Genomic DNA, 23,202 nt, shown 5'->3' on the forward strand with positions numbered 1-23,202 from the left:
TCTAGGCTACTGTCGCTCAGAACTGATAGCAGCAAGACCGTCTCTCCTGTGCTCTGTGTTTCCTCTACCCTGCTCCTTGGTTGGCAGCGAGGAGGAGGAGGAGGGAAAGCAGCCTGATTTAGAATGAAGAGGGGTGAGGAATTGGGATGGGTGACAATGTGTGATGCTTCCCAAGGGTACCCAGAGTGGTGAGGAACCTTGCTACTACCTGCATGAGGAAGCCTTGTCTAGGCCTGCCAGGGATCAGCTCCCTGACTGCACCAGCCACAGGCAACACAAGCACTCCCCTCTCAGCATGCACAGGTTCTGCTGTCCCTCTGCAGGGATAAGCACACTCCAACCCCCAAGTCCTCCGAGCATCCCCCTGGAGTGTCCAGCTCCTGTTCCACTGGACACTCAGACTTCAGAGATCTGCTATTCCCCAATGGGACACTACACACCAGCTGACCAGTTTCACCTCAGGAGCAGCAGCTCGCCCCACTCACAGCACTTCAATGTGTTTATAGTGAAAACAAGTAAAAGTGTATTGAATAAAGAGCAGAGATTTGAGAAGAAGCAAGTAGAATTAATGGGAAACAGTTACATTTATATATGATTTGTAGAGCCTAAACTTAACTAACAAGACATTCCCCTGACTTATAAAGATCGGCTCACCTAAAGTGTCTCTCCCAGCATTAAACAGCCAGCCCAGCTGTATTTCTCTGTTCATAAGACATGACAGCTGGCAACTTGTCCCCTCAGTGAAGGATAACTAGGTGTACCTGTGCACCCCCAGATGTAGAACTGACCAGCCACAGTCTTCACTTGTTTTTTCCTGTATAGACTCTGACCTAGAGTCTTTGCAACCACTTGATTAGCATTTTGCTTAGATTTAAACAGGAGTTAATTGTGAATATACAATACTCAGTCTACATGTAGCCAGACAGGTAGATAAGTGAACCTTGCCTGAAAGAAACTTGTTTGTCACCTTCTGGTAACCAGACCCAACTCAAGGACCTTAAAACAGTGGTCACCAAACTGTGGGGTGCACCCCCCCCCAGTGGGGCCCAGAGTGAGGTGCGGGGAATAAGCACCACCCAGTCCCGCTCTTCCCCCACTTCCACTCTGGCCAAGCCCCAGCTCTTGCTCTGGCCTCAGCCCTCACCTCCGGGCCCCAGGCCCCACTCCCTGCCACGGCCCCAGACGCAGCTCTGGCCATGGCTCCTGGCCCTGGCTCCATGCTCAGCCCAGCTCCTGACTGCGAGTCTACTCCCACCCCAGCTCCCACCCACAGCTCCTTGAGGGCATGGATAGATTTCATTACCAGTAAGGGTTGACATGACAGAGAAAGTTTGGGGACTACTTCCTTAAGAGCATAATTTTCAGTATATATACACAACTCCTTAAATATTATCCGTATATAGAGTTTTGCAATGATTATGATGACCAGTGTGACACATTCTTACAGGACACTCTTTGATGAACATTATGTAGAGACCGGATCCAGGGGATCCCTATAGCACTGTGCCCTCTGCCAGTTGGCACCAAGAGGTTCCTGGGTCACACTAGGGACATGGGGAGAGTGAGAACCCAGAGGGTAGGAAAAGCAGGAGATGGACAGTAACAAGAAGGGGAGGGGAGACAGGAGCTGCAGAGGACAGGAGCCAGAGAGCTGGATAAAGGCAGAGGAAGAGGAGAGGTCCGGTGGGTATATAGTCAAAATATGGGGGGGAAATAGGAGCAGACATTGGGAGCTCCAACAAGGGCAGAACAGGAGCAGAGGGAGATGGAGGCAGATGTGGGTGGGGAGGCAGGGACAAAAGCTTCTGATCACCAGACCATGCTCCCCCCCAGGTCCTGAAATGGAACCAAGGAGTTCTGAGTTCCTCTGTTGTCAGCAAATAACTGAGAAGGCTACTGGCAAAGTGTGTATCTTATTCCTCTCTTGCGCTTGAGCCTCATATTATTGCTGCCAGTTATTCCATTAGCTGAAGTGGTAGAAGTCTCTTCTGTGGGTCTAAAAGTCCAAACTCTGCTGATGACTCATGTTAACATGCTTCCAGGTGATGGAATTTCTGATTTTTCAGTTAGTTATTTCCTATGTTTTTTAAAGAAAACAATGTTAATAGAATATTATGCTTACAAAGTTAAGTACTAAAAAGATAGAAAATGCCAAACTTAAAGTTGCCTGTGCAAATAATAGCTGGTAAAATTTGCAGATGACACAAATTGCTGAAGAGGCAAATAATAAGGGGGAAAGGTCAATTATACAGACTGACCTGGATCACTTGGGCTCATTTGAACAATATGATGGTTCTTGGGGTGCCCAGGACTGCAAGGTACCTTATTACCCTGTGCTTGTGCTTAACTGGGTGTCAGCTCCATGACACCTCCAATCTGTTAGCCACCCAAACAATTGCAGGTTAACTATAGATGTACCCCAAGCCTCTTTGAAGCATTCCCCTGGAGTGTCCAGCCCTTTCTCTGGTGAACACTCACACAATTACCAGGTCAGCTGTCCCCAAAGGGACTGCAGCCACATCAGCTTGTATGATTCAACTCACGATTACTGTTTTGCTTAACACCACAGCACTTAGATATATTTGTAGTGAAGAATAAGTTTATTAACAAAGAGCAGAAATTGAAAGATTCAAGTGGACAGTGAGTAAGAGTATTGGAAACAAAAATAGTTACATACAAAACAAAATCAATACATTCTTTCTAGAGATTAAACTTAACCGGCTAACCTCCTGTCGAGAGCATTCTTATCTCACCCAAAGCCTTTTGCAGCATTTCCAACCAAGGCTGATTGTTATATTGTTTTCATTAATATAAAAGTGCTGTCCATTTATTTCCTAGGCACAGGATAAGGGAGTATCTTCCTGGTCTTCTACCTATACCCCCAAAAGTTCATTGTCTTCGCACATAGCCAGGCTAACCTCCATGGCTCGTGTTTTTCCTGTATACTCCTTTCCTGTTGACTCCGTATGTGAACTGGGCTTCCACTAAATTGCCTTACAATGCTTAATTTACATATAGACAGAATGATACACATCTTACCTCCTGTCTGGAAGAAAATCTGTTTTCCTCTTTGGTTGGTGACAGACTTTAAAACACATTTTCAGTACATATGCACAACTCCTTAAATAGCATCTGTACATACATCTTGCAATGATAACGAGGATTGGTGTGACATAAGCTTTTGTTAGAGACTTCACATGACCCTTTTTGGCAAACTAGAATGAACATGCAAGACCTGGGACATACCTGTAACCTCTATGCCCCCCCTTCTGTGCCCCTTTGTCAGCTGGCATTAAGAGGTTCCTGGGTCACACATGCATTTTAGTACAGCCAAATATAAGGTCCTATATCAAGGAACACATGTTCATGGGTAACAGTAGATTTTTTTTTTTTTAAGAGAAAAACTTGGAATTTTTCATTTAAATTAAATACAGGTTTATTTAAATAAACTATTTAAAATTAAATTTGAATTTGACAGCTTATGTTAAGACATAAACTTATTATCATATATTAAAATCATTTAAATTAAATACATAAAGTAATAAGGTCTGATGCTTAAGCTTTAAAGAAAGTCACAGCTCTGACTAAGCCCCTGGAATCAGAGTTTTTTGACGTGCTAAACCAGCTTTTGGCAGCAGTAGCCTCTTCTGCAGGTGCAGAGAAAATATTTTCTTCCTTTCAGTTTATTCAGCTAATTCAGTTCAATGACTAATTCAAAGTTAAGAAACAAGCTGGGAGTTGAAAAGCCAGAAAAGCTTGTTTTCCTCTTCCAGTTATAAAAATTAAGTGTGAGAGGATGACCTCTTCTAGTTCTAAAATCTTGCAGTGGTAAAATGAGTTTAATTCACTAACTTCAGATAAAACTTTAATGTATCAGTAAGTTTTAAATGCAAAACATATTTTGATAAACTTTTTAGTAAACTTTTTTCTTACGAATCTACCACATTTAAGTTAGTTTTATTTAATAAAAAAATAAAATGCTGTTCTTGTACATTTTAATTGAACTTTCATCTAAAAGGAGGTTGACATAAATTACAAGTAAAAAATTAATCTAGTAAATAAAAAATGCATCATTCACCATTTTGTAACATAATACAAGTGTAAAAATTAAGAATCTGAATAAATATAAGTAGGGCTGTCAAATGATTTTTAAAATCACAATTAATCGTGAGATAAAAATAGTCATGATTAATCACAGTTTTAATCACACTGTAAAACAATAATAGAATACCAATTTAAATTTATTTAGGACTGTCAAGTGATTAAAAAATTGCTATTAATTGCACGATTAAAAAATTAATCACAATTAATCGTGCTGTTAAAAGAATAACACTTAAATATTTTTGCATGTTTTCTACATTTTCAAATATATTGATTTCAATTACAACACAGAATACAAAATGTAGACTGCTCACTTTATATTTATATTTTTATTACAAATATTTGCACTTTAAAAAAAAACAAATAGTATTTTTTAATTCACCTAATACAAGTACTGTAGTGCAATCTCTTTATCATGAAAGTTGAACTTACAAATGTAGAATTATGTACAAAAAAACCCTGCATTCGGAAAATAAAACAATGTAAAATTTTAGAGCCTACAAGCCCAATCAGTCCTACTTTTTGTTTAGCCAATCGCTCAGACAAACAAGTTTGTTTACATTTGCAGAAGATAATGCTGCCTGCTTCTTGTTTGCAATGTCACCTTAAAGTGAGAACAGGTTCTGTTCGATAACAGTCCAAAGCAGTGCGGACCGACGCCTGTTCATTTTCATCATGTGAGTCAGATGCCATCAGCAGAAGGTTGATTTTCTTTTTTGATGGTTTGGTTTCTGTAGTTAGAAATTTAATTAACGCTTTTTTTTTTTAATGAGCATCGTCAGCGTGGAAGCATGTCCTCTGGAATGATGGCCGAAGCATGAAGTGGCATATGAATCTTTAGTGCATCTAGCACATAAATATCTTGCAACGCCAGCTACAACATTGCTATGTGAATGCCTGTTCTCACTTTCGGGTGACATTGTAATTAAGAAGTGGGTAGCATTATCTCCCATAAATGTAAACAAACTTGTTTTTGTAATTGAAATCGATATATATTTGAAAATTGTAGAAAAACATCCAAAAATATTTAATAAATTTCAATTAGTATTCCATTGTTTAACAGTGTGATTAATTGCGATTAATTTTTTTAATCACGATTAATATTTTTGAGTTAATCGATAAGTTAACTGCGATTGATCGACAGCCCTAAATGTATTATAAATAATTTTGGATGTTTTTCAACATTTTCAAATATATGGATTTCAGTTATATAACACAGAATACAAAGTATACAGTGCTCACTTTATATATTTTTATTACAAATATTTGCACTGTACAAAAAAGATAAAAAGTAGTATTTTTTAGTTTGCCTCATAGAAGTACTATAGTGCAGTTTTTTTAAGATGAAAGTGTATTACAAATGTAGAATTTTTTTACATAACTGCACTCAAAAATAAAACAATGTAATACTTTAAAGCCTACAAGTTCACTCGGTCCTCCTTCTTGTTCGGCCAATTGCTAAGACAAACAAGTTTGTTTACATTTACAGGAGATAAATGTGCCCGCTTCTTATTTACAATGTCACCTGATAGTGAGAACAGGTATGCACATGGCACTGTTGTAGCTGGTGTTGCAAGGTATTTACCTGCCAGATATGCTAAACATTTGTATGTCCCTTCATGCTTCGACGCACCTTCATTTTCATCATCTGAGTCAGATGCTACCAACAGAAGGTTGATTTTCTTTGTTGGAGCTTCGCATTCTGCGTTTCCACATCATAGTTTTGCTCTTTTAAGACTTCTGACAGCATGTTCCACACCTCGTCCCTCTCAGATTTTAGAAGGCACTTCAGAGTCTTAAACCACCCTAAGTGCTGTAACTATCTTTAGAAATCTGATATTGGTACCTCCTTAGTGTTTTGTCAAATCTGCAGTGAAAGTGTTCTTAAATCAAACAACATATGCTGGGTTGCCATCCGAGACTGCCATAGCACAAAATATATGGCAGAATGTGGGTAAAACCATGCAGCAGCAGACATACAATTCTTCCCCAGGGAGTTCACTCACAAATCTGGAGGGCTCAAGTAGCGTTTCTAGCTTTTGCAGTTTTTCAAAATCACTACCTGTTGGCACTGATAGATTGTACTTTTGAAGAGCTAATGTGGCTGTGATAGCGACTTTATTTCTAAGCAGGCGCTGAACCATACCCAATGTGGAGTTCCATCTGGTTGAAATATCTTGTACAAGAGGTTCTTGTTTCTGCCTATTTGCAGCTTGTTGTATTTCTAATTCTGTACTGTCAGCTGGACTGTATTTGAAATGACCCACACGTTTTCTACATTTTGCCAGCACATTTTCAAAGTCACTATCACTGAGCGCTACTATAATGTCTCTCTTCAGTATGTGTTACTGTTAATACAAACTGCAGTGTCCATGCAGCATCAGTCAGGTGTGCCGTGACTCCAAGATAGCTTTGATTGCTCAAGGATGTCCAGTGATCACCAGTCAAAGCAACAGCTAGTGCATTTTTCAGAAGCTCTAAATTTGTAGTCTGCTCAATGTGATATAGGTCATGTATTTGTGTTGCAATGGGTCCTCGGGAAGGCAAGGTGTATGACTAATTGGAAGATGCAATTTGAATAACATCTCTCAGCCTTCTATCATTTACAATGTTACGTGGTCTGCAGTCCATAGCTATTCACTTTGCAGTAGCATTGGTTAAGCTGCTGTACTTTGTTTGATCCATGGGCTTGCAGCGATTCTGAAACTCTGTAAGCGTACGCTGTCACGACTGGTGGGATTCATTTGCTGTCAGTGTGTTACCTGTAGCACAAGAACTGGAGGCAAAAGCATATTTAGCACATAGGTGGTACTGCGGACTTGAAGTACTTCGATGGTATTGGAACTCAGCTACAGATAACCGTCTTTTTATCCAGAGAACCTTCCAGAAGTTTTTTAAAAATAAACTCCCCATTCAAAGGATCTGAACTTTTGCTGCTTTGCTCCATTAACTTTTTCTGATATTTAATCACTCTAGATCATGAGAACACAGTACAACTGTGCCAACGTCCGCCAAGCAATGAAGTACAGTAAGTGAAGATGGTCAAAACAGAGGCGTGCGATTAATGCTTGTTAAAAAGAAGCGTTAATTTGTTTTGTGTTAACTGCAATTAATGACTGCCCTAAAAAAAAAAATTCTACATTTGGAAGTTGTACTTTCACGATAAAGGGATTGCAATACAGTACTTGTATGAGGTGAATTGAAAAATACTTTTTCTTTTATCTTTTTTACAGTGCAAATATTTGTAATCAAAAATAATATAAAATGAGCACTGTACACTTTGTATTCTGTATTGTAATTGAAATCAATATATTTGAAAATGTAGAAAAACATCCAAAAATATTTATAACAACTTTACATTGGTATTCTATTATTGTTCATCAGTGTGATTAAAACTGCAAATAATTGATTTTTTTTAATCTAGTTAATTTGTTTTGCTTTAATCGCTTGAGTTAACCGATTAATTGACAGCCCTAAATATAAGTTAAGCTATATATAAGAACGGCCATGCTTGGTCAGACTAGTGGTCCATCTAACCCTGTATCCCGTTGCCTGACAGTGGCCAGATGCTTCAGAGGGAATGAATAGAATAGGGCAATTTCAAATGATCCATCTCCTGTCATCTAGTCCCCACTTCTGACTGTCAGAGGTTTAGGGATACCTGGAGCATGGGGTTGTGTCCCTGACCACCTTGGCTAATTGCCATTGATGGACCTATCCTCCGTGAACTTATCTAATTCTTTTTTAACCCACTTGTAATTTTGGCCTTCACAACATCTTATGGAAATAAATTCCAGAGATTGACTGTGTTGTGTGAAGAATTATTTCTTTTTGTTTGTTTTAAACCTTCTGCCTATTAATTTCATTGGGTGATCCCTCATTCTTGTGTTGTGTAAAGGGGTAAATAACACTTCCCTATTCACTATGTCAATACCATTCCTGGTTTTATAGACCTCTGTCATATCCCACGTTAGTCATCTCTTTTCCGCACTGAATAGTCCCAGTCTTTTTAATCTCTCCTCATATGGAAGCTGATCCATACCCCTAATTGTTTTTAGAACAGGAGTACTTGTGGCACCTTAGAGACTAACAAATTTATTTGAGCATAAGCTTTCGTGGGCTACAGCCCACTTCTTCCCAGGAAAGCTTATGCTCAAATAAATTTGTTAGTCTCTAAGGTGCCACAAGTACTCCTGTTCTTTTTGAGGATACAGACTAACACAGCTGCTACTCTGAAACCTAATTGTTTTTGTTGCATTTCTCTATGCCTTTTCCAATTCTAATATATCTTTTTTGAGATGAGATGACCAGTACTGCACTCAGTATTCAAGTTGTAGGCAGGCATACCATGGGGTTATATAGCATCATTATATTTTCTGGTGGATTTTAATAGATTGATGAGGCATGATTTCCCTTCACAAAAGCCGTGTTGACTCTTCCCCAACATATTGTGTTTGCGCATCTGATAATTCTGTTCTTTATTGTAGTTTCAACTAATTTGCCTGGTACTGAAGTTAGGCCTACCAACATGTAATTGCCAGGATCACATCTGGAGCCTTTTTAAAAAATAAGTGTTACATTAGCTGTCCTCCAGTCATCTGGCCCAGAGGCTAATTTAAGCAATAGGTTACATACCACAGTTAGTAGTTCTGCAGTTTCATATCTGAGTTCCTTCAGAACTCTTGGGTAAATACCATCTGGTCCTGGTGACCTATTACTGTTTAATTTAGCAACTTGTTCCAAAACCTCCTCTATTGAAACCTCAGTCTGGGACAGTTCCTCAGATTTAGCACCTGAAAAGAATGGATCGGGTGTGGGGATCTATCTCCTACATCTTCTGCAGTGAAGATCGATGTAAAGAATTAATTTAGTTTCTTCTCAATGGCCTTGTCTTCCTTGAGTGCTCCCTTACCAATGCCACACTGACTGGTAGACTTCTTGTTTCTGATGTATTTAAAAAAAATTGCTGTTAGTTTGTGTGTTTTTATCTAGTTACTCTTCAGATTCTTTCTTGGCCTGTCTTATTATACTTTTACACTTGACTTGCCAGAGTTCATACTCCTTTCTATTTTCTAAACTAGGATTTGACTTCCAATTTTTAAAGGATGCCTTTTTGCCTCTAACCAGCTCTTTTACTCTGCTGTTTAGCCATGGTGGAATTTTTTTGACCCTCTTACTGTTTTTTTTTTTTTATTTGGGGCATACATTTAGTTTGAACCTCAATTATGGTGTTTTTAAATAGTCTTTGTGCAGTTTACAGGTATTTCACCCTTGTAACTTTTCCATTTAATTTCCATTTAACTAGCTTCCTCATTTTTGTGTAGTTCCTCTTTTTGAAGTTAAATGGTACTGTGGCGGGTTTCTTTGGCACCCCTCCCCACACAGGAATGTTAAATTTAATTACAGTATGAATGCTATTACTGAGCAGTTCAGCTATATTCACCTCTTGGACCGAATCCTGCGCTCCATTTAAGACAAAATCAGGAGTTGTCTCTCCCCTTGTGAGTTCCAGGACAGGCTGCTCCAAGGAGCAGTCATTCATGGTGTCTTGCAATTTTATCTCTGTATACCTTCCTGAGGTAATATATACCCAGTCAGTCTGAGGATAGTTGAAATCCCCCATTATTTTTGAGATTTTTGCATTTGTAACCTCTCTAATCTCCCTGAGCATTTCACAGTCACTTTCACCATCTTGGTGAGGTGGTCAGTAGTATATTCCTACTGCTTATTGTTCAAGTAGAATTTCTGTCCACAGAGATTGTATATTACTGTTTGATCCCTTTATGATTTCTACTAGGGCTGTCAAGTGATTAAAAAAATTAATCGTGAATAATCGTACAATGTTAAACAATGATAAAATACCATTTATTTAAATGTTTTTGGATGTTTTCTACATTTTCAAATATTGATTTCAATTGGAACACAGAATACAAAGTGTACAGTGCTCACTTTATATTTATTTTTTATTACAAATATTCGCACTGTAAAAAAGAAACAAAAGAAATAGTATTTCAATTCACCTCATGCATGTACTGTAGTGCAATCCCTTTATTGTGCCATGACCATCGGCACCTCCCCAGCACTGCACATAAGCCTGTCTGGATGTCTCGAGAAGTCTGCAACCTTCGCACCCGGAAAGCAATGTACCATGCAGTTCTCCCAGTCATCACAAACCCCATTATCTATATTTTTAATAATCGAATCTCCCAGTGTTATTACCATGCTCTTCCTAGTAACTGGCCTCGGGAGGGCCTCACTGTGAGAAGATAGCATGACATCCTCTGGGATTGTTTCCCTCTGCTTCAGCTTGATGGTCTCCTTCTGAGAGATTTTCATCCTCCTTAACAGCATAGAGGTTGTCAGACTGGGGGTGGAACTGCTCTATTGCATCCTGGAAAGTCTCCTCTGTGCAACTCTCTTCCTCCCGTAGCTCCACCAGTTCAGCTACTCTATCCTCAAGAGCCCGTACTTGGTCTCTCAGGGCTATGAGCTGCTTGCACCGTGTGCACTCATTCACCACCTGCCCACAAGGCAGGTAATCGCACATGCAGCATTCAGTGCAATAAACTGGGTAGCCCCCACCCTGCAGCCGGACTTCTGCCTGCATTATTTTTACTCTTGCAGGGATTTTTGTGGGGGAGGGGTGTTTATTGGCCTATAATTAGAATATGTTTGTTAGGTTTATTGGGGTTCCCCCACCTTGTTTTTTTTCCTAGTGGGCTTTTCTGGCACCTTTCTAGTAGTTAGGTTCTAGTCCCTCAGCCTCCTCCCCCTGCGACTGAACTCTCTCACTGCAGCCAAACTGTCCTTACCTTGGTAGCTCACTCTGTCTTGTGCTCTCTCACTGTGTCGTGGGGCATGCTCTGCTCGAGAGCTGGACCTGGAAGGCATGGCCCTCTAAACTCCCCTGTTTGCAGCTCCTGTGCGCTAGCGCCTCTGGTCGCTGAGGAGCTGGCTTTTTAATCCCCTGTTCTCCCTGAGTTAGCTCCGCCCCCTCATCAAGGGATCCTAAAGGGGTTGGGATTCAAGGATAGCAGGCTAGAGCATGGTTAGTAAGCTGTCGGCCTAGCCTAGCAGGCTGCTTGGCTCAGCACCCAGCCCCCAAAACAGACTACGCTATAATCTTCAAGCAGGCAAGCACACGGCAAGCAAGCACACAACAGACAAACTCACCTAGGGTGACCAGGTGTCCGGTTTTTGACTGGAACACCTTGTCAAAAAGGGATCCTGGTGGCTCTGGTCAGCATCACTGATCGGGCTGTTGACTGTCCGGTTGACGGCGCCACGCAGCGGGGCTGCCAAGCTTCCCTGCTAGCCTCTGCGCCGCACCACACAGCTACCAGGAAGCAGCTGGTATATCCCGCCTCCGGCTCCTATGCGTAGGGGCAGCCAAGGGACTCCACACGCTGACCCCGCTCCAAGCACCACCCCCGCAGCTCCCATTGGCTGGGAACTGCGGCCAGTGGGAGCTGCGGGGGCAGCGCCTGCAGACAGGGCAGCGTGCCGAGCTGTCTGGCCATACTTCAGTGGGGGGGACATGCTTCTGCTTCTGGGAGCTGTTTGAGGCCGCCCAGACCCCTGACCCCCTCCTGGGCCCCAACCCCCAGCCCCAGCCCTGATACCCCTCCCACCCTCTGAACCCCTCAGTCCCAGCCCGGAGTACCCTCCTGCACCCCAAATCTCTCATCCCTGGCCCCACATCAGAGCCCACACCCCCAGTCAGAGCCCTCAGCCCCTCCCGCACCCCAGCCCCTGACCCAGCCCGGTGAAAATGAATGAGTGAGTGAGGGTGGGGAGAACAAGCGACAGTCAGGGAGGGATGGAGTGAGCGGGGGCAGGGCCTTGGAGGAGGGATAGAGCAGGGGGTGGGGCAAGGGTGTTCAGTTTTGTGTGAGTAGAAAGTTGGTAACCCTAAACTTACCCCAAGGTTCACGTAGTCTCTCCTCCTTCACCTGGAGAACTCCCTTGCAGAACACCCGTTTGTTGCCCTATTCGCTGTATAGTTGCATAAATGTGTATAGATATAGTGTATTATCCCGGTTAGCAAAAAAAGCACCAAATGTAATGTAAACATTATTTATAGTTGCAAATCAACATATTTTAATGGTTACCAACCAATTAGAATCAACTTTTCTTCAGGAAAATAACTAAAAAGTACAAATACAAAATTATTTAAATCCAGGTTTCCTGCTTGCTGATTTAATTCATGATTAAAATAGGTGATTTAAATTGCTTTGATTTAAATCAGTCCACTCTCTAATGTAGGGCACTTATAACATAGGGTGAAGGTATCCTGCAACGTAGTGACACTGAAAAGGATTTAGGAGTCATGATAGAATAACTTAATCTGGGGATGTTATAGATTCTTCATCACTTGAAGTCTTTCAATTGCAACTGGGTATGTTTCTAAAATATCTGCTATAGTTCAAACAGAAGTTGCAGAAAATACTGAGTAATGTTCTATGCCCCGTGTTATGCAGGTCTGACTAGCTGATCACAATGGTCCCTTCTGGCTTTAGACATCTATGAGTCTCTAGATCAGTAGTTCAATTGCAGCTGAGATTGATAACAACCAAAACTCTTTATCATATGATAGCTGTTTTTTGGGTGCCTTCCCCTAAGGTATTTGGGGGTGAGGTTTGGAGTGTGGGATCTAGGTAGATCACCCTTCTCCCTTCAATTTCCTTTGGGCAGTGATGTGGTGCTGCTATAGAACGTTTCCCCCACCTGTGTAGTTGGTGGGGGTGACAGTTGCATCAGTGTCTCTAGTAGTACATCAAAAATGCATTCTGCTCCTATTGTCAGCTAATTCTACTGAGCAATGGTATTGAGAAGGGTGCATCCTGTCCATTAAGAATTAGCCCCCAGATCTCTCTGCAAAGAGGGAGAAGTAGTCACCTTTTAAACACTCTCTGCCAAAGGCCTGTGTCTGGCATTGGAGGAGGTCAACCAGGCTCTCAGAGAAAGCAGTTGAGGTGAACTCTCTCTTCCTGATAACGTCTACGGTTAGAAGGATGGTCTTGGGGCTTGTTGAGGGGAATGCAGGGAAGGGGACTCACGGGTTTCCAAGTTTCACAGAAAACCTTAGCACATGCCCACGTGTTCACATATAGGGGCTGAGGTTCACCCCACACATTGAACCTTGAATCCAAGGCTAGATGTCACACCGCTCTGCATTGGGATCTGTTGCCCTTCTAAATCTAGCCAGCAAAGAATTGTAAGTTTGCATCTGGATTGGGGGTGAATCGGCTGGGGCCCAGGAGCATCTCTAGACTTAATGCCATATGGCAGACATCTCAGAAATTGTCAAGTGTTTTTACATCCAAAGTTTACCTGGTAAACTGGGATTATGAGCAATTTGTATCCTCACCTAAGGGTGGTTTGCTTTTATGCCTTGGTGTTGTGCCTTGGGCACAGTTGTTTGAATTAATGTATATATGAACATTTTAAAAAAATTACTGTCCAGAACTTGTAAATACATTTTCATCTTTGTCTAAGCACTTTACTGTGTGCTGCTATACTGCTGCCTTCACACCACTGCTCCCAAGCAGAGTACGGATTTGCTTGCGGGGAGGGAGTTTCTTAAAAATGCATCCAGACAATTAATTGTTGTCTTTTTACTAAACTCCCCAGATGCTAGGAGATAAATTCTGCTTTTGAGAGTGTTTGTGTGTCTCCCGCTGGAGCAGTGTATGGGTGACTTGCAGGGCTCAGAGCCACGCATGAGTGCATTTTCACTCTGATCCTGCCAGTAGTTATCGCTGAGCATAGGGATCACTACCCTGAGAATTCCTTAGTCTCTGAGTTCTGAAAACTGAGTAACGGTGGCAGACTCTTTACTCAAGTGGCATTGGCAAGCATTGTCATCAAACAGTTAAATACATACAAAGAAGTTTACATTTTCTGGGGAGCAAAAATTCCTTAATCCCATTAGAAGAGAGTCAAGTGTATAATTTACAGTTTTGAACACTTGCTTCCTAACAGTATATTTCCTGAGAATTGCATAGACTAGCCAGTTAAGGCTCACTTGTGAAACAATTTATGCTCTGCATGAGGTCGCTATTCATGTGCCAATGACTTCCATGGAAAATTCGTGCAATGTGCCTCTTTCTGTCACTTACACTAAACCGTTACTCATTAACATAGGTTGCATGCTGTACAATGAGAGATTTGGGAGGGGGAGAATAATGAAAACGAGGAGGATCCGGTACCAAGATGGAAACTGGGCTATTAATAAATGCAAAATATAGAAAATTAAAGTTGGATGTATAAAAAACATATGTCCTAATTGGGAAATTGTCTTGCCGGATGTAACAGCACATACAGATGGGTTACATTTGGTAACATATGAATCTATTTGAACTAACCAACTACAAGAATACACACTGGCACTCCTGCACAGTACAACCCTCTTTCCCTCCAAAGTTTGGATGAATTACACAAACATGCTTTTTCTCCGTCAGATTGTTTGCTGACTTTGTACTCTAGCAGTTCCACTTCTTCAGGAGTGTGATCCGGTGGTTACAGCAGGGGACTGAGAGCTAGGATGCCTGTGTTTGTATTCCTGGCTCTTTCATTGATACAGAATGTTCCCTCGAGCAAGTTACTAAACTTCCCTGTACTTCGGTTTATCCATCTGTAAAATAGGTATAATGAGTAAGGATACGATTCTGTCACGGAGGCCATGGATTCTGTGACTTTCCGGGACTTTTCTGGAGCAGGACAGGAGCAGCTGTCAGCACCGGGGCTGCTGGAGGAGCAGCCCCCAGGCTGCCAGAACAGCTGGCCAGTGGTCAGCCCTGGGGCCACCAGAGCAGTGGCCGATGGCCAGCCCCGGGGCCGCCGGAGAAGCAGTCCCAGAGCTGAAGCAGCAGCAGAGTTAGGTCAGCACCACTGGGGCTGGAGCAGTGGCAGGTCTGAAGCAGCTGTCTGTGGTCAGCCCTGTTGCTACCGGAGCAGGAGCCACCAGAACAGCAGCCAGCGGTCAGCCTCGGGGCCACTAGAGCACCGGCCAGTGGCCAACCCCAGGAAAGTGGCCACCAGACTAGTGGTTAGGGTTAGGTCAGCCCCATAGGGGCTGGAGCAGCAGCACTCAGCCCCTTCCACGAGCAGCGGAGGAGCCCTTGTAGTGCAATAGGTTTTAGATATTTGTATCTTTTGTTCACAAACTTTCCTGGCATCTTTTTTTGTTCTAATTCTGTTGTTCCCTGTCACACAATACTGTGGTTGTACTGATCTAATGTGAAGGTAAATGGCTAGCTAATATAACGAACAAAATACTGACTTTAAATGTACAGTGCAAGGAAAACTCATTTAGAGCATTAAAAATCTTTTTATATTCAGAGAAAATTACAGTATCTCAACAGTTCTTGTGTGTCGATTTCAAATGAGATTGCAAGTGTTTAAAATATTGACAGAGAGAGCAAACTGAATTGGTGAGTCTAGAAAGTCTTGCTTTGATGAGAGAGAAACATAAGAAAATGTCTGTTTTGTCATGTGCTTTAACTTGGATACCTTCTCTGCACAGCTGTGTTAATAAAGTAGGGTATATTTCCATGACCCTAGGGATTTTGCTTGCAGGTTCCTACATGCTGAGTAAAAGAAATGTTGATTAATGTGACACTCTCAAGTCAAATGTGGACTGTAGATTACCATTAAGTACATCATTATGTTATCTTTGAAAAATGAAGTAGGTTTCACCTGACAGATAATGGCTTTTCCTCTGCCACGGCAACAGATGAATAATAAACTAATACATGGGATGAACTAAAATATATCAAAATAAGTGTTATTTTTGACAGACAAACAGCCTTTGGTTTCCACAAATTCTTGAAGGAGTCAGTGATCTATTAAGAATGCTTTATGAAACTTCCTTACTGTATTTCTTTCCAGTCCTGTGATTTCAAAGTATGCCTTATTTCTACATGCTAATGTTTTTTTTTATATGGCTCGATGGTGTGTGGCTGCAGAATCTGCATGTGAGTTTTAGTATCGTACTTGGATACAGCTTTACTGAACGTGGGTCACTGTAATTTATCAGTTATAAAAAGTAATGGATTGCTTCCTGTTTCTGCCAGCTGATTTGATCTCTAAATTCATTGTAAACTGTGAGTTACATAACTGGTATGGAATCTGAGTCCTACATTCTTATGGTTAACGGTGATTACATTAACTGTTTGTACACCCCAAATAATTTAAAACAGGTTCTTCAGCAAGAGCCAAACAAGCTTCAGAATATTTCTGCCTTAGAAGTGGCAGTGAACCGCAACCGCCATTGATTCTGTCACTAACATAGAGTGAGCCAGCAAGTCATTTCCGAGCCAGATCCAGTTTGTGCCAGTATGAGAACCACAGTTTTGTCAATGGACTAGAACATTGCTGTTTTAAAACTGCAGCATCTCTGTGAAATGATATACACAGAGATAACTTGTCCATTTACAGCCAAGATACACAACTGATGAAACCTGATGGGCTTAGAACAGAATTCACCTACTCTGGCAAGTCAGGTTTCTTCTTCGGAAAAAAAAAAAGTATCACAATCCTTTTTATCACTTCAGTATCTATGCATGTGCTCTCACACTCTTCTCTCTGCCCTCCCTTCTTTTCACATATATATATATATGTGAAATTGTGTGTATATATATATATATATATATATATATATATATATATATATATATATATATATATGTAGATATATAAAAACACACACACATACATACAATTTTTACCTGGGTGACTGAATTTGCCACCTAAATAAGTGGCCGGATTTCAGATGAGCTGAGCATTCCTTGTTCCCATTGGCTCCCATGGAAGGTGTGGGAACTGTGCACCTCTGAAGACCATGTCACTTGTTTTGGTGCCTAAAGTTAAGTGGCACTCAAGTTTTAGAACACTGGTGTTAACCTGTCAGTTCTGCAACTTACCCCTCTGTAAAAAATAAATAAATCAACCTCAACTTTTGATCTCCTCCCCATACCTCTAGAAATTGTAGAAACATCAGTAAAATAAGCCCTTGCATGTGCATGCATGTGTGATACTAACCCAGCTAGTGTAACTGTTTCTGTCAACACCTCGCCTAGTTTACGTTGCAGTAAAACTAGAGTGCCTTGTTTTCACTGTGGTTTTTATCTCAGGATAGCTCATGCATGTTAGTTACCCCAAAGTAAAAAATACACCTTCTTTAGCAGTGAAGAGAAGCCCAGAGTCTGTCTGTTTCTCTCTGGTCCAAAAGCCTTTTAGATAAAATTCTGTCAATACAGAAACTCCTTAAAACATTTTGGCTTAGGTGAAATGAAGGTTCCAACCAGCTCTATTTTTTAAGTTGGCATCATCCCTGGTAATTTTTGAAGCTGTTTTCACTTTTCCCTCTCCCAGGTAGATTGTGTTGTTTGCATTTTACTCTCTCTTGGAAAGTCAAACTATAGGAATAGAGAAGCATGTTTTGTTTATACATAGTTTACAGGCAGGATCAGTTTTCATTGTTTTAGACCAGTAACCAAACGCTGAGGATAGCAATTAATACTGAATGATCACATGAAGCCAATTGTAGCATTCAAAGTAGTGCATTTATAGACCTTGCCTGAAAAAATACTTGAAATTAACCTGGCTGTGTGATATGAAAAAGAGATTTACTGTTCTCTGCCCTGAGGGCTCACTCTTGCCCTTACATATCTAGTTTCCCTATAATCTGTTTTATAAAATCTCCTATTGACCATGTGTCTGAGCTCAGGGATTACATTGTGACCAATAGCATCACCATATTCACACCCTACACGTTATTGTAATAATCTTTGTGCAAAACATACCTGGTGAGGTATCATTTAAAAGGAATAACTCACTGATCATCAATATTCTTACATAATGTATGTACGATATGTGTATTAAGAGTTATGAACGTAAGCTGAAATGATGACTAAAAAGTGTTTACCAGACAAGTCTGGGAAGGGGGTAAATGGGTTTCTCAAAGACAAAGGACAAGCTGATGCCCTTAGCCTGGTGCCATCAAAGTTGATTGGCAATAACCTGTCAAGTGTCCATTCTTTGGCAACAAAGCAGGGCAGGAACAGATTGCTCCTCATTCTAGCAAACAACATGGAACCTCTTTCACCACGAGACTCCATGTCTCTGTCCTCGCAGCTGGAATGAACTTTATTTAGGGGTAACCCCCAGGAAAATGCATTTCAGAAGGGTGAAAAAGAAAGGATATCTCCATTAATTTCTATCTCCTAGAGCTGGAAGGGACCTTGAAAGGTCATTGAGTCCAGCCCCCTGCCTTCACTAGCAGGACCAAGTACTGATTTTGCCCCAGATCCCTAAGTGGCCCCCTCAAGGGTTGAACTCACAACCCTGGGTTTAGCAGGCCAATGCTCAAACCCCTGAGCTATCCCTCCGTGGGCTATAAAACTGAAGGGGCAAAAACACCCCAATCTCTCTCATTCACTCACTCACCTGAGAAGACAAAGGAACCAGCCCTTTGACTTTGGGGGGAGATTCTGACCTGAGAATTTGGTCAGCCATATTGCTGGGAACCCGGGGTAAGGATTTTTCCTTGAACCAAGTCTAGCTTGTTAAAACGCTTTGTAGTAACTAAAAATGATTTTTATTTCTCTTGTAACCCTTTCTGACTTTAATATCTGATACTTGAATTCACTTAACATCCTATCTTCTTTTGTTAATAAACTTGTATTATATTTTAATCTAAACCAATCCTGTGTTTAAACTGAACTGTTTGGGAACTCCAGTTAAAGTAGCAAGCTGTTGAATATTGACCCTTTATAGGGACAACAGACCTTTAATATCTGAACAGCTCAGGAGAGGGCTGGATAGTGCAGAACACATATTCTTGGGGAAAATTTGGGACTGGGAGTGTGTTCGGGCCACCCTGTAAGTAGTAACCCAGGCTGGTAGAAGTCAGAGTATGACTGGAGTGTTGCTGACAGGTTCTGGGACAGAACTGCTGGGCCAGGACTGTAGCTATACACAGACACTCAGGATGTGACCAGCATGCAGTCTGGCTGTTTGTGAGTGGCCCAGCTTGGGATATACCACAGCAAAGCATTATCAGGCACCCAGGGTAACAGGACAGGTGGTGACACAACCTCTCACTGGTCTGGATTACATCCTGGAATGTGATATACATGTACCTGAAAAGCTATGGGCTGATAGTATTAGACACCAGATCTCATAGGCAGTGGCAGTGGAAACCTCCCTACACTTCCCTGCTAATGTCAGTCTGTTTTGGAGGGACATATGGTGAAATATAATCAGGTTCTATGCCAGTTCATTCCTTGGCCTCCCAGTTCATGCTACCAGCAAGGTTGCCAGTTGCTTCTATTAGTGATATGCACACCACTCAGTTAGGAACTGGACTAGGAAATCAGTCCATTTCATATATACCATGAAAGAGCTGACAGATGGCAAAAACTTGCAGTTGCTATCAAGATTTATGTTGGACACCAAAAGGTGAAAGGATCTGCATCCTATTATCAATCTGTTGAACCATCCAGGTCTTTGAGCCTTAGATATTTAAGTGAGAAGTTGATGATGAACGCACACAGCAGGCTGGCTGGGGACAAAACCAGAGAGAAAAATTTTTATTTAAAATTTCACATAACTTACTTTTAATTGCAAGTACATGTGCCATCTCTAGCGTTGAAACAGTGCACCTTCACAGGATCTTTCAACTGAGACCATAAAACACTTTATATTTTATTATCATGACACTCCAATAATGTGTGAGACTATAATGACCATTTTACATATAGGCAAACAGAGGCATGAAAGGTTAAGTGACTTGACCAAGGAGATTCACAGAGTCACTGTCACAATCTAGAATAGAATAGAACATAGGAGCCCAGAATGTTTGTCCCCTGCTCTAACCACTAGTCTTACTACCTATTTATGTACTAATATTTTCTGTGTGTCTTGGTTGATTTGGTACCATGAAAAATCTGTTTCCCAAAGTATGAAGAATGATTTCCTTACACTGAGGGACAAGTAAACCTATATGCTTTAGTTAATACTGATAATAGTAATTATAAATACTTAGCACTTACACAGTGCTTTATATTGTCAAACTGCCTGGCTGACATTTAAAAGCTGGCTCTGCAACTTTAGTTATTTTAGTAGCATAAAACGTATTCATATCTTTGGTTCTTCTAAGTGGATTCTACTAGTGTAAATGGTGTATTCTGTATATAGTGTGAGATGTATTCTTGACACTTCAAAATATTAATAAAATATAAGTGCAGTAGAGGTTAGATATTTGCATTCTGATTAGTTGCAGTAAGTATACATTCAAAATAAAAGTAAATGTATACTCCAATGCAGATTCTGCATGGAACAGAAACGACATATTTCTCCTATGAATATTTGTACCAACACAATAAGAGTTTAAATAATCATTTATATTTTTGTCAGTTTTATCCTCATGTTATCTGTAAGTAAGTTAAAATTAAACTGTGTCTTCAAACAAATCTGGGACTCTGGATGCTGGCAGAGAGCTAAACAGTTGATGAGTGGTTGAGAAATACATATATTTTAAAGCTCTCTTTGTATTATGTGCAGAACACACACAAAAAGAAAAAGAAATTTGCCCTTAAATCTCTCATAGCTCCACCTTTTAAACTTGATACAGTACAATTTTTAAAATATATATATATCAATATCAGCACAGTACAGGAGAGGAGAGGAAGGGACATAACTACTTTCTAGGTTTTTCCTTCTCTTGCCTCTAAGCTTTAGCAACTTCTCTCAAAGCAGCTAATCCTGTATCTATAAACTGTAATGTCATAGGATTAATGTGTGGCTGAGAACATGGGTCAAATCTGCTTTAGATCACAAGAGTTTGAGTTCAGCGCCTAGCTGAAATATCACAAAACTACCACATAATTTAGTACAAGTTGCATTCCTATACGCCAGCTGTTGGTTGCCTTTAATAAAAAGAGGCCCAGGATTGATTTTCACTGAGAGTATATTTTTCTTTGTCTGAAATCAAGGTAGTCTCAGCTGGAAGACTGTAGGGAGTTCTTAAAATGTTTGTGCCTTTGACATAAATAACCCTTTTAAAGTCCTATCTTAAATATAGTATAGAAAATATATTGTGACCTATTATTGGCATTTTCCATATTTCTTTTGTTACCCTATAAGGCCCTGATCCTGCAAGTTACTCTGCATGGCTGGGCCATCAAACCATAACTGAAGTCAGTGGGGCTCCACGTAGGCTAGCAGAGCAGTTTGCAGGATCTAGGTCTAATAGACTGGGAAGATCATTAATTTAAAAACAAAATCCCAGCCTAAATCGTACGATATGTGGAATAATTAAAAGAATCCTTGGAAATCTGGACAGTCTGATAACTGGGCAGAGGTAACTGCTTGCCTCTTCTGCATTTATGCAGAGTACGTTGTGAAACACAACAAGTCTCCCATAATTACCTAGCACTCCAACGTCCATAATATCTTTGGCTTAGTCTGCCTCCTTCATACTACTACCAGCTATTGCAGTTGTGTATCTTTATAGGTGTTTCCTAAACGAAAGCTCGTGTGATAGTCCAAGGTACTTGAAAAGGGAGTAACATCCCACAATAGATTCTTATAATATATTCTCTAAGAATATTTATACAATCTTTTCAATAAAATAGAAATTAAAAATAGGCATCAGTTAAATGTTTCCTCTTAATGGTTGGTTCATATTATTTTTCTTTTTAGTCTGAGATCAGAGTGTTTTCAGTCCTTATGAGCTAAAATCACCGTGCAGCTTAAAGATACATATGTTATAGTACAATATTGTGGGCTGTATTATGCAACATTAGACTAGCCCCAGTAAATGTGTTATGTCCTAGCACAGTGGAGTCCCAGTCCATGACCATGGTTCTTAGGTGCTCTTTATTGGTAATACTAATAAATAACGATAATAACCTTGTTTTAACTGTAGTTATACCCCCACTTTACTATGGTTTGATCAACCTTTCTGTAGTTGGACTAGCCACTGAAAAGACCATGATGTGATAGCTATGATTTTGAAAAATCAGTTTTCTCCTGCAGGAAACAATTAATCAGATAAAATCATTCGAATAAAAAACCTGCATAGACACAAAAAAATGACTTTTCCTGTGTACTGCCCTCTTGTGGTATCACCGTCATCTCTACGTAACAATTGATTATGTTCAAAGCATTGGGCACTTGCTTCTAAATTGTACTTGGAGCCCAGTCTGGCACCATGCTGAGCACCTCCAACTCCCACTAAAGTCAATGGGAGTTGAGGCCTCCCAGTATCTTGCAGAATCAGGCCCTTATTTGCTCCCTCCAAAAAAACTGGCGTTCCATGTAGCCCATAAATATCTTTGCAAGTTAATAGTGCATCTGACAAACTTCATTTCACTTAAAAAGGAGCCTCATTAAAAAAAAAATCTCTCTTCCAGTATTTGATACGGTGCTAGAGGACTTTCCTGACAGTCTCTTTCTCATGGCTGTACAGGTTCTCCGCTCTGTGCTGCTGTTTCCAACAATAGAACGCATGGCTCAGTCCCCGCAAGGCAAGCTCCTGACACCTGTGCTGTGCAAGCTTCGGTACATTCTGTACATGCCAGTCTACCTGCTGTCATTTCTCCCGGAAAGAGTCAAAACTTCCATGGTGCAATTTGTGCTGCGAGGATTGAAATATCCTGATGAAGCTTCAATAGTTACCTCCCTAAATCTCTTCAGTGTGGATTGTGTTGGTGAGCAGAATATATTTTTTTTACTATATCTACTTTTTATCCTACCGCTTCAACAAACGAGTGACCTAGCATGCTGTATAGGGCATGAGTCTTTAAAAATGAACTTGATGTTAAAACAGGAACAAATCTCTGAACAAATTTTAAAGAGAGGCAGGATTTGTATGTGTCCTGAAGTCCTTTTCTCTTCTCAAGTTAAGAATTCTGGAAAGGATACAGCGAAATTTGAACCTGGTCGTAAAATAGTGCTCTGAATATTTCCATAAAATGATCCACAATATTTGGAGTTTTAAGAACCTTATCAGAACCAGGGAGTGAATGAAGTGGTTGGATGTCTTGAAAATTTCTTTTCTTAAACAGAGACTGTTAGGTTAAAAATTATATT

At 40.7% G+C, this 23,202-nt stretch overlaps 1 protein-coding gene across 1 annotated transcript in view; it reads left to right on the forward strand.

The window, feature by feature from the left end:
- The window catches only part of LDAH (lipid droplet associated hydrolase), a 231,525-nt gene that overhangs the window by 163,709 nt on the left and 44,614 nt on the right, over positions 1–23,202 (forward strand). Inside the window, exon 5 of the mRNA XM_065400744.1 lies at positions 22,580–22,820. Within this exon, the coding sequence (XP_065256816.1) occupies positions 22,580–22,820 (241 nt within the window). The remainder of the gene's footprint in view (positions 1–22,579; positions 22,821–23,202) is intronic.

The sequence above is a fragment of the Emys orbicularis genome, chromosome 3 (assembly GCF_028017835.1).
Source record: "Emys orbicularis isolate rEmyOrb1 chromosome 3, rEmyOrb1.hap1, whole genome shotgun sequence".
Classification (NCBI taxonomy): Eukaryota; Metazoa; Chordata; order Testudines; family Emydidae; genus Emys; species Emys orbicularis.